Source organism: Alexandromys fortis, unplaced genomic scaffold (assembly GCF_014885135.2).
Source record: "Alexandromys fortis isolate MF-2015 unplaced genomic scaffold, M_Fortis_MF-2015_v1.1 scaffold_45, whole genome shotgun sequence".
Taxonomy (NCBI): Eukaryota; Metazoa; Chordata; class Mammalia; order Rodentia; family Cricetidae; genus Alexandromys; species Alexandromys fortis.
Genome location: NW_026067926.1, coordinates 5,091,771 through 5,104,535, shown reverse-complemented (window position 1 = coordinate 5,104,535; position 12,765 = coordinate 5,091,771). Strand labels below are relative to the sequence as shown.

The window sequence follows — 12,765 nt, the reverse complement described above, 5'->3', positions numbered from 1 at the left end:
ACTTATTATGCTTAAGATATTAAGAACGGAATATATTTTAAAAAGTCATATCCTGTTATTATTGTATCATTTTTACCTGGAAAAAATGGAACCATATTATACTTACATTTCTCTACTCTCCAGTTCCTTCATTAAATATTAAGAATCTTTATTTTATACTAAGAATACTAGTAGAAAAAGTTAGGATCAATACAGTTTGCTTTATTTCAGATATTAATCTTATCAATTTTAAGACTGATTAAAGAGAAAAGTAGTAAAAAGAAATAATCCCATTGTTTGTTGCTCACATTTTAGGTAACTTACCATTATTTTAAAAAAAAGAAAAAAGGAAAAGAAAAAGAAAGAAAAACACCTTTCATCCCTAGAGTTGAGCATACTTTTTTTTTGGTAGAATGATGAATCAATTAATAGTCAAACAATTAACAGTTCTCCTCTGGAAAAATTTTACATTAAAGGTAGGTAAAGGTATCATGGGAATGTTCAAAAGAGCCTATTTGTTACATTTCAGCCTGTGTACACCTGTACATACACTTTTGAGAAATTCAAAATTGTGGGTAGATCTTCCAAATATATAAAGGCCAAGGAAACAATACTGCAGAGTGACCGAAAAAAATGGGGAGAAGGGAATAGGTAGTTGATATAGTTCAGGAGAATTTCACAACCCAGACCTAATGCCTAGAGGTAGTAATATACAAAGTCCAGAAGAAAATCTCCAGATAAGGCTTTTGTTAAGCACTTCTGCTACAGAGAAAAAGGAAGGCAACACAAGAGTGTCTTCCGCTCCTGCTTGTAGGTTAGTGTGGAGACACTTTTTAAAGACGTGTATTAACGTAATGGTGAGAGAAGCTAATGAAGGGGACGATCATCCTTCTTTTCTAGGAATACATGGAGAACTTCCTGAAACTTGGGTACTCTTTTCCTTCCTTTTATATATAGTCGCATTCTTCTGCTCATGCTAACTAGGGGAGAAAGACTAGACAAATCTAGATTCATTTTAACCTTGAAGTAGAGTTTTGAATGCAACATTGCTCAAGTGATCCCCATGTCTACATTCAGTACTGAATAGATTGACCAAAGATTAAAGTAGCAGAGGTGTAAGACAGAATAGTAAAGCAGAGATGGCAAAGATTTTTATTTTTTTCAAATTACATAAAATATCTGCAGGGTCAAAAAGTCAATGTTTTACCAAAGTAGCCTTCAAGTTCTTAGAAAATAACCTAGGCAACTTGTTTATAATCCATATATCAGAGATGTTATCTATAGAGCATAACCAATGATATGCTGTCCAACTGGGTATCCTCTAAAATTAGTGATTTTGAAGTCACCACAGAATAAGTGAACCAAGGTATCATTATTTGAGGTTTTCTTTAGCAAAAATTCTGTCCCTTTATTTACTCTCCATTTTGAGATATGTAGGATTTACTAGTGGTCATTCAAGTGGCTATATAAAATCCTAGCAATTATTGGTCTGGTCACAAAGAGCTTCTCCTAGCCTTCTGGCCTAACCTGGTATTTCATGGCAAAACTACTGAAAGAGAAGCACATACTCTACTTTGGTTCTGTAACAGGCTGAGGGTCCAGGAGTTTGTTTGGTTTCGTCCTTTTATGGTTGCCCTATGGCCTAATTTTCTAAATAGGTTAACAATCAGATTAATTTAGGAGACATTGTGATAAAAAAAATCATGAATTTAGTGATTGTTCTGTCCAGAGAATGATTTATAAGATCTATAGTTTTAGTTTCAAATGAGTAAGTTTATTAAGCGTGTAGCAAGCATAAGTAAAAGAACAAAAGGAAAGCAACAGATAGAAAAATTGTGTATTTACAAATTCAGTAGAAATCGAGACAGTCTGTGACTGAGAATCCCAGAAAGAGCAGTGCTCCATTGGGCGAAGACTCTAAGTAAAATAACAAATGTAAAGCAGCAGATGGACAGCAGAACATCCCATCTGCCCTCATCACATCCAGCAATGACATTTTCATCTGTTTTCAATGCTATCTATAAGGTTGTTACAAGAATTGAATGCATAGAATATATACTATACTTTTAATCACTGACAGATCATAAGTTCAGGTCCTAAGCATACACCTTCCCTTTATTCCATGGTGGTCCAGAATTAAAAATGTAATATAAGTCTGATGTGAAATTAATATGTACTCTTAAGCTAATCAATATCTTTTCCTCCTTTAGAAGAGGCAGATGATTAGTTCAGTAACAGAAATCATGGCAGCTTTGTTGTTTGTAATGATGCTGTTGATATTCCGTGCATTTACGAATATAACCATTGCTGGACCATATCATTTCAAACCTCAACCCATTGTTACCATGCCTGTTTTCATCAAAGATGCCAAGGAATGGGAATTGGTTTACATACCTTCGGACATTGATGTGGTAACAGAAATCATTGAGAATATAAAGAAGAATCTCAACACCACTATAAAAGGTTAGACCTAACTTCAAGTTTTCTAGAAAATCTGTAAAATCTGTAAAACCAAACTAATGTTGAAAGTTAAAGTTGAAGGGGATCCTATGTCTTACCATTAAGACTTGCATTGTGCTGGTGATAGATAGGTCAATGTGAAATTGTTAGAGACTTAGATAAATAGGTGTGAGAACAGAGAACCCAAAAGTAGATTTATTGCACTGACGCCAGAATGACTTTGAGGGTGATGCACCAGAATGTAGTGAAAGAAAATCTATTCAGCAAATAGTAATGAAACAGTTAGACACCAATAGTTAAGACAACACAAATCCATATCTTCTCTAAAATTAACTGAAACTGGGTTGTAGACATAAATGTAAAATGATGAAGCCTTTTGAAGAGAGCATGTGAGAAAATCTTTATGACTTAGAACTAGTTGATTCCTTAGACATGATACAAAATTCATGATCAATAAGAAAGATGTAAGTTATTTGTAGTCCTGTTATATAATATAGAAGTTCTTCCTCTTGAAGTTAAAAATCATACTCTGTTTCTTATAGTTGATTTAAAGCTAGTATTTTCCTACCTTAATGTAATGTCAAAAACAGAGATTCCCTCAACATTTTCTCTTTAGGTTATAGTTTTGTGGAGATTGATAGGTTTGAGGGCTTGCAGCTTATTGGTTTGTTTGCAGTGCTGGAGACTGAACCTAGGGGTCCTATGCATGCCAAGCAGGCCTTCTGCTAAGCTATGTTCTCAGCCCTGGAGCTTTCAGTTCTGTATAAATTAGAAACTACACCAGCAATATTATAACTCAAAAATATATTTTTGAAAGATAAGCAAAGCTGAAGTTTATTCAAAGAGAAAAATATTATTGTAGTTAAAAAGCCAGCTACATGGTGGACAGCAGCTATATGGTGGGAAGGGGGCATTAGAGAAAGAATAAGCAGGCCAAGGTACAAGCAGCAACAGCATCTAAAAGAAGAAAGAAAGAAACAAAACAAGAGACGGGAGGAAGGAAGGAAGGGAAGGATGTGTGTGTGATATACATGTATTTATATGTGTACATACATAATACACACACACATATGTTATGCCTTCCAGATCCGGCTGAACCTTGTGGTAACTCAGGGACTGGGCTATGGGGTGAGAATTCTGGAAAGGAAAAGTGCATTATCATTAAAGGAATAATTATTCCACCTTCTTTCTTTCTTTTTTTTTTTAAAGCATGGCTTAAAGTGATCCTGCTTTCCTGGGTGGGGGGTCCCCTGACCAGGTCATACTTTTATCAAACTGGATTGACTCTTTTATGTTTTGGGTAACTTGAAATGTTAGGTCTCTACCTATGCCAGAAAATTCCATCCTCTGACCCAGATGAACCAGTTCTCCCTTGTTTCTGTGTCCTTCTTCCCTCTGAAGAAGTAACCCTAACATCCTTTAGGATATGGGCTAAAATTGAAAAATATTTATAACCCATCTTTATGGAAATCTAGAAATCCAGTTCCAAAGATGATACCAATATCTGTACTGGAATTCTAGACCCTTTCCTTCATATAGAAACTTATAGGCTATGCTCATTTAGGAAGAGGAGAAAAACTAGAACTCCCTTCTGGTATTCCTGGCCATGCTTGTGTAGTCCCTGCCCTGAGTGCCCTGTTCAGTTACCGCCACTTGTTCTCATCAACATCCTCTGAGAGGTAAACCATAACTGCCATTAGGTAAGAAGGATAATTACTGATCCGGCTTCTTGCAGCTGATTGGGGCATTGGGTATGGCAGTTGGGGTACTTCTCCAGTGAACCTATCTAAAACATAACAAAGTGTATTCACGATTTATATGTCTTAACTGCCAGATGTAGGAAGAAAGTTCTTGACTGACAACCAGAAAGAGACTTGCAGGAGAAGCAAAGGCAAGAGTTATTAGAATCACAAGCCTGAGAATGGGAGGGAGCAGGAGAAGTCAGAAGAGAAATATTTTAAAATGTCCACATCAGTCCACTAGAGCCTCTTGATGGGTTCACAGAGCATGTATCCCCTGTGCTCCAGTGTTTGAACATACCATATATTTATTTAACACTTATGAGTCAGTGGACCTCAGTGTACTTGGAGTGATACAAGTGCTATGGCAATCATTAGTGTTGTTATCGCCTCCAAAGAAACTGTGCATAGTCTCTGAACTCCACTGCATTAGAAAAACACTAGAATGCTTTCTGTTTGTATAGATTGTTGGGTTACATTGTGCTACTGGCTCATCTAACATCATATAACCTGTTCATAGTAAAGTTTATAAACCACCTGTGAGATTTTATACCCATACTGTCCATTAGTTAATCATGTCAACATTTAAGAAAGAGAGTCATAAGAGTCACAGATCTTAGTATATTTTTATCTGTGTAAAGTAGTATCCTACCTCACAAACAAAATTATGAGATGTTTTTCTTTAAGCAGATACTTTTATCTCCCTGTAGTTCGAGGCTTTCCTTCAGAAGCTGAGTTTGAGGAATATATTCTGTTTGATTATACATCTAAGAAAGTGCTGGCTGCTATTGTTTTTGACTGTGGCTTCAAAAACAAAAATGATCCTCTGCCTCTTCAGGTAAGAAAATTTTACTTTTCATATAAGGGTTTTCAAGTAAGTTGTGCTCTCATAATAGTACCTTCATGTCTCGGATATTTTAACAAATTAATTATTATTAGGCCAATTTTGCAAATGAAGAAAGTATAATTCCTGATAACAAATTAGTAAGATGTCATAAAGCAAGAATATTAATCCATCTGTGAGTGACTTAGTACCTTTGTACACATTACTGATTCTAAGAGACCTCGATTATAAGTCTTCACTATCAGATTGACTAGATTTAAAATCACTTAAGAAATATATAAAGTATTTTCAGAAAGGGTCAACTAAGGGAAGAAGTCCTATCCTAAATATGAAGAGCAATATCCTGTGGCTGTACAGACAAAATAAAAGGTGAAAGGAAAAAGCCAGCAGAGTCCTGGCACTTCCCGATCTTATCTTTCTTGGCTACAGTCTGAATTACTCTGTTCTGCTGTGCCTTTCTCCATCCTCTGAAACTGAGTCAAAATAAATCTTTATTCCTTGAAAATTGTTTCTGTCAGACATTGTGATCATAGCAACACAAAACATACAGGAGGGTACTGTAGAATGAGGGGAAACCTTGACTAACCAGTATTGGTCATAGTGCATACAGGGTGCTAAAGATGTGCTTTAAGACAGAGACATTTTATTAGTAGTAGTATCAGATAACTAACTCAGAAACTCTTTCTTTGAATCAAAGACAGTATAATTCCTTTTATAAATCTCCAAAACCTTGAAGATTTAGCTGTATCAGTTCAGCCTTAGGATACAAGGACTGAAGAAGAGCTGGCAGTGTCTACAGAAAGAAGAGGAAAGAGCAGTGCTTTGAATTTGGAGCCTCTAGCAAAATTTACAGGCATCCCATCCTGTGGTTATAGAAATAAGTTATCAATCTGTAGAATCTAGATATGGGGCCACACCCACTGTTTCTAAGGTGCTTATGGGAAAGCAGGAGGAGGATCCATGTCATCTCAATGTGTACCCCATATTTCCAAGGCTCCATTCATCTATGTCAGCTTTCCCTCTGTAACATAGAACTGTATATCTGTTGATGAGGATTTAGGCACATGTGCATTTTCTCGATATTACATTGACTCAGAGTGTCTGTGATGGTTTGAAAGAAAATGGCCTCATAGACATATAGGGAGTGGCACCTTGGAGTAGGTGTGGCTTTGCTGGATGAGGTGTGTCACTACGGGGCAGGCTTTGAGGTCTCTTGTCACACCTAGTGTGTCATTCTTTTCCTGCTGCCTGCAGATTCAGATGTAGAAGTCTCAGTTCATTCTCCAGCACCATGTCTGCCTGTGTGCCACCATGCTTCCCACCATGATGACAATGCACTAAACCTCTGAAGTGTAAGCCAGCCGCTGTAGGCAGAGTTTTCCTGTCCCAATTGCCTGCTCCCAAATAACGGGTAGCTGCTTCCCAAATAGCTGACTCAGAGACTTAATATAAATTATAAATGCTCAGCCAATAGCTCAGGCTTGTTCCTAGCTAACTCTTAGACTTAAAGTAACTCATATTTCTTATCTATGCTTTGCCATGTGGCTTGGTACCTTTTCTTAGTACGGCATGCCCATGTTACTACTCTCTGACTCTGCTTTTCTTCATCCCAGCATCCTTAGTTTGGTTGTCCTGCCTATATTTCCCACCTGGCTATTGGCCACCAGTTTGAGAGACAAATCTTTGCAGTGTACAAGAGGATTATTCCACAGCAAGCCCCAACGAAATGTTTTCTTTTCTAAGAGTTGCTGAAGTCATGGTCTCTATTCATGACAATAAAACCCTAAAACAGTATCTTCAAGTTTTATTCTCCCTACCTACAGACTGTTCTCAAATCTTGAATGAAATTCCAAATGTTAAAATTCCCATAAATTTTCTCTAGTGCTTAGCCTATTTTGATAATTTTCTTTCTAAAATTTTATTTATTTATTTATTTATTTATTTATTTATTTATTTATTTATTATTGTGTTTGATGTGCGTGTGAGCACAGGCACTCAGCCACAACCACAGCACACATGTAGAAGTCAGGGGACAACTTTGGAGACTCAGTTTTCTCCTTCCATTGTAGATTGTGGGAACCAAACTTGGCTCTTCAAGTTTGCACAGCAAGTACTTTTACCCTCACAGCCATCTTAACAGCCTTGTTTTAATGATTTTCTAAATGAATATTATGGTATCTGTTGATGATTTCATTCATAATGTAAACTAATAGATACCAGTTCTCTTTAGTTTATGTTCCTGACGAAATCTTTTGTTTATCCATGTGGATATCACAGTGAATCTTTTCAACCTTAGATGAGATCATGTCATCATTCTAAGTAAAAGACTGTAATGTGGTACTTGACATGGCTCTGTAGGTGAAAGTGCTTGCCTTGAAAACCTGACAAGCTTGCATATCACCATAGAACCTTCATCTGGCGATGGATGAAGCTAGAGACGGAGGACCCACATTGGAGCACTGGACTGAGCTCCCAAGGTCCAAATGAGGAGCAGAAGGAGGGAGGACATGAGCAAGGAAGTCAGGACCGCGAGGGGTGCGCCCACCCACTGAGACAGTGGGGCTGATCTAATGGGAGCTCACCAAAGCAAGCTGGACTAGGACTGATGGAGCATGTGATCAAACTGGACAAGGAGGGCTGACTGAGAAGCCAAGGACAATGGCACTGGGTTTTGATCCTACTGCATGCACTGGCCTTGTGGGAGCCTAGTCTGTTTGGATGTTCACCTTCCTAGACCTGGATGGAGAGGGGAAGACCTTGGACTTCCCACAGGGCAGGGAACCCTGAATGCTCTTTTGAACTGGAGAGGGAGGGGGAGGAGATGGGGGAAGGGGGAGGGAAATGGGAGGTGGGGAGGAGGCGGAAATTTTTAAGTAAAAATTAAAAAAAAGAAAACCTGACAAGCTGAGGTTGATCCTTGGAGCCCATGGCAGAAGGAGACAACTGACTGCTGAAAGATCTTCACATACAGGCAATGCAATGTATGTACCTGGGTGTTCTCTCTCTCTCTCTCTCTCTCTCTCTCTCTCTCTCTCTCTCTCTCTCTCTCTCTCTCTCTCTCTCCTTATATAAATATACTCACACGGTAATAATAATACATTTGAAAAAATTAAAAAATTCTAGTGGTTTACTTAGGCTTATATACAGTATTTGGCATAAGATTTATGGCCATCCAGATGTGTCTCCGTTCCCATAGCTGGACTTTTTTACTATTTACTCAAGAAGCTCCATACAGATACCATATATTACTACTTCTGGGACTTTGGCATTAATTTTCTTTAGCATGGGGTTGCTCCTGTGAATTTTCACTCAGTGTACAGTTGTATCCTCACCCTTTCTGTTCTCTTATAATAATCTATGCATATTTCTAGTAGTCAAACAGCTTTTAGGAAATATCTATAGGTTTTCAACGGGGATTTTAATATAAGGAAATGTTTTGTTTCTGGTATTTAAGTGTAATTTTAAGTCACTGTTAGCCAACAATGCAACAATGTAGAGTGCCTAGCACGCTTTCCCAGTTAGGTGAACATAACTCTCTTGAGCCCTTAGTTGTTAAGCTATCTATTGGTGTGCATTTTCCATTCATCCTACAAGGATTAGATGCAGGTGCCTGATTGTCTGTAGTTCTGCAAACATTTATTGCTCAGCTTTTTAATATGCCAATATAAGTAGAAAAAAAGTAGCTTATGTTTCTGTAGTATAAGTTTACATTTATTTTATTGCATGCCCTTGAGAATCTTTTTATGCATGTCCTGGTGGTGCGGGACAATTGTCTATATTCTGTCAATTATGTTTTAAATAAATGCTGATTGACCAGTAGCTAGGCAGGAAGTATAGGTGGGACAACCAGACAGGAAGTAGAGGTGGGTCAATGAGAACAGGGGTATTCTGGGAAGAGGGAAGCTCCCTCTGTAGTCATGACCCAGCCACCCAAGAAGCAAGATGTGACTGCCCCGCTGAAAAAGGTACTGACCCATGTGGCTAACATAGACAAGAATAATGGGTTAATATAAGTTATAAGAGTTAATAAGAAGCCTGAGCTAATGGGCCAATCAGTTTATAGTTTAAAAAAATGCAGGAACCAGGCAGAAACCCCAACTACATTCTGTTTTATGTGTTTTCCGTATTTTGACTAGAATTCAAATGTGTCTAGTGTATATATATTCTCTACCTTGGTCATTGTAAATGCTGGGCATTCAGAATCTATCAAATTGGTTTCATCCTTAAAATTACATGTTTTTCTACTAGGGTATAACTTTATTGCTAACATTTGTTTTTTAAGTTTCTTTTTGACTTTCAGCATACATGACTTCTTATTAATACTTTCAGGTAAAATATCATTTGCGTTTTATTGGTACGCAGAGGACCATCTGGTGGCCAGAAAAGCTAGGCTGGAAAACATCACTTCTTTTTCCTAATCATCCTCCTATACAACCCAGGAATCCAAATTTTATTGATGGAGGAAATCCTGGTAAGAAGATACTTCAGCATGCTTATTTTATCAAAATGGTCTCATGCTAGTGCATACATATGCTTATGTTTTAATATCTGTATTTATTTAACAAAAGAGAAATGTTTATTGTTCATGATAATTAAAATTTATATTGTAAAAATACTACTTTCCAGTCTTTACTCTTGATAGACTTAAATATCATATTGTATGTACATTCAGTTCTATTATCAATATAAACATATTTTTAAATTTTGCTTTTATTCAGATGTATTTGCTATATATGGTGGTAGTTTGAAAGCAAATGGCCCCCAAAGTAAGTGATACTATTAGGAGGTGTGATTTTGTTGACGTAGGGGTGGCCTAGTTGGAAGACATGTTGAGGTGGGTCTTGTTGCCTGCATATCAACATGTAGCCACTCCTCCAGCGCCATGTCTGCCTGTGTGCTATGATACTCCCCACCATGATAATAATGGACTAAACCTCTGAAATTGTAAGCCATCACCTCAACTAAATGTTTTCCTTTGTAAGAGTTGCCATGGTCGTGGTGTCTCTTCACAGCAACAGAAATTCTAACTAAGACAATATGTTTATATGTCTGGAGTTTAGTGTAATATTTCAATACATACACATAGTGTGTTGCATCAAATCTTGCTTCACTTCTACCTCGGATAATCATAGTTCAGTATTTAGATTAATTTTATTTAATTACACTGAGAGTACACAGTACTTGTTTGCCTATGTGTGTCTTATTTAACTTGACAGGATATAACCCTGGCTATATCCATGTTGCTATAAAGTGCACGATTTTGAAGTAATCTTTATAAAATAGTTATTGACAACCATGCTGATTAAGTCAGTTAAATGTTTTGAGTACTTTTTTATTGATGGCCAGACCAAGAACAGGCTCCTGCCTCTGGAAAGTCTGTTGATGCCTAACCTGGGATACAGCATTTTTAAAGATAAAACCATAATTACATCGGTACTCAAGGTGTATGTGTGGCAGGGTACATTAGTGAGGGATTTAGAATGGCCTAATGACATCTGCTTTCTTTTGAAACTCAATGATATCTTCTAGACACTTTGTAATATGTTTGGACTATGTTCAAGGTCATGAACTGTCTGTAAAGCATTGGCATGGCAGAGAAGGCTGTTGGTGGGGGGTGGAAGCCTAAGAAGTGGCTAGGCAGGCACAAAGTTGGGACAGGATGCTGTTACCGTCATCATTTTAGTTTAATCCTTCCTTATTGTGAAATAATACTCCTCTGTTCTTGCCATCCATTAATCTGCTGATGAATACCTAGGCAGACTCCGTATCTCAGCTACTATGCAGACTGCCACAATAACCTTGAGCATGTGTCTATCTCTTTGCTATGCCAATTTGTTTCTTTTGGATACATATGTAGAAGCAGAGTAGCTATATTTTCCCCTTTCACTGAAAATAGATTCTTTTTGTCAGGGACCAGCCTCGTCAAAACACCTTTTGCCAAGTGTAGGGGCATGGGGATGAGAAATATAAGGAAAGAGTATGAAGATGTGAAAATAATAAAACAGAAGGCATAGAATAGTACCTGGAGGGAGTTCCAGTGAATACTAAATTTGTCCACATTTAATTTTCCATACACTTTTATACCACAATACAAAAGGGGGAAGAAGGCAACAAAAGACTTCTTTAACATGATACAAAGGACAACTGGAACAGTTAATTGTTTTAACACATTGAGACATCAAGTTATTATCATTCTGTTGTTCAGGCAGTGAAGCCACTCTAGACCAAGTATCCTGAAGGAAACCACTCCCCAGGTAACCTCATATGACAAAAAGAAGGAACAGATATACACTTGCATATTCTGACCATCTGTCAGGGTGGAATGGATCTACTTGTATGAGCCATCTTAATATCAAAAGAACCAAGTAACCACATCCTGAATCAGGATGTGTAGCTACAGTTGTTGTCAACAATTTTGAGCAACCTCCAAACTCTCTGATTATCAGACAAGGTGGAAATAGACTCACATTTTTGGGCCTCCACATCTTTTCTCACATAATATATCCTAATTACTGTTTCCTCTCCCTCTCCTCCTCCCAGTTCCTCCCTACCTCCATTCCCATCCAATCCACTCCCTTTCTGTCTCTCATTAGAAATGAATAGGCTTCTAAGAGATAACAGCAAAACACACAAAAAAAAATAAGATAAAACAAAAACCAACATCGAAGTTGGACAAGGCAAGCCAATAGAAGAAAAATAGCTAGAAGAAAAGGCAAAAGAATCAGAAACACAGTTATTCACACACTCAGGAACCCCACAAAACACTAATCTCTAAGCCATAATATAATGTGTACACAGAGGACCTGCTGTAGACCATGATAGGCATGCTGCCTCAGTCTCTGAGTTCTTATCAGCCTTTATCGTGTTGATTTAGAGGGTCGTGGTTTCTTGGTGTCCTTCATCCCCTCTTGGTCTTACATTTCTTCCACCTCTTCTTCCATGGAATTCCTTGAGCCCTGAGGGAAAGGATTTGATAGTGATTTCCCATTTAGAGTTGAGTGTTCAAAGTCTCTCACTCTACATAATGTCTGGCTGTGGGTCTCGGGATTTGTTCCCATCTGATGCAGGAGGAAGCTTCTCTGATGATGGCTGAGCAGGAAACTGATCTGTGAGTACAGCAGAATGTCATAAGGAATCATTTTACACCTCTTTCTTTCTTTCTTTCTTTCTTTCTTTCTTTCTTTCTTTCTTTCTTTCTTTCTTTCTTTCTTTCAAAGAACATTAGTATTTGATTTTACCCTAGGTCTCTGGGCTATCTAGTCTGTTTCTTGGCCATGCAAGTAATATGGCGTATAGATTCCATCTCCTAGAGTGGGCCTTCAGTCAGATCCACTATTGGTTAGTTACTCCACAGGGTTTTGCCACCATTGCCCTAGCATATGTTTCAGATCAAAAGGTTTATGATGGGTTTATGTTCACATTACTCTTTTGAGAGCATGCAGAATACCTTTCAGTACCAAAAACTTTAGAACACAGGGGAGAAGGCTCTATGTAGGCAGTAACTTGACTTCTCCATTTTCAGTGAGTTGTGTAGGTGTTGTCTTCAGCCATGGGGCCTTGCTGTCAATTTGTGGTAAGCAACCTATAGCCTTGGCAACAGCCTAAATTTGAGGGTTTTTGTGGAACTCCTTTGGCCAACAACTTAAGAATATGTAACTCACTCCCAGCACTGAACACTGTCCAGCTGGGGCTCTGTCTCCACACTATTTGGCAATTTCATTTAAATCACCTTCATATATGTAT

General features: G+C 37.8%; 1 protein-coding gene across 1 annotated transcript in view; it reads left to right on the top strand.

Moving 5' to 3' along the window:
* The first annotated feature begins 395 nt into the window (after window positions 1-395).
* The window catches only part of LOC126502276 (phospholipid-transporting ATPase ABCA3-like), a 114,815-nt gene continuing 102,445 nt past the window's right edge, over window positions 396-12,765 (top strand). The window contains exons 1-4 of the mRNA XM_050143146.1: window positions 396-455; window positions 2,190-2,442; window positions 4,889-5,016; window positions 9,352-9,493. Coding sequence (XP_049999103.1) covers window positions 396-455; window positions 2,190-2,442; window positions 4,889-5,016; window positions 9,352-9,493 — 583 coding nt within the window. The remainder of the gene's footprint in view (window positions 456-2,189; window positions 2,443-4,888; window positions 5,017-9,351; window positions 9,494-12,765) is intronic.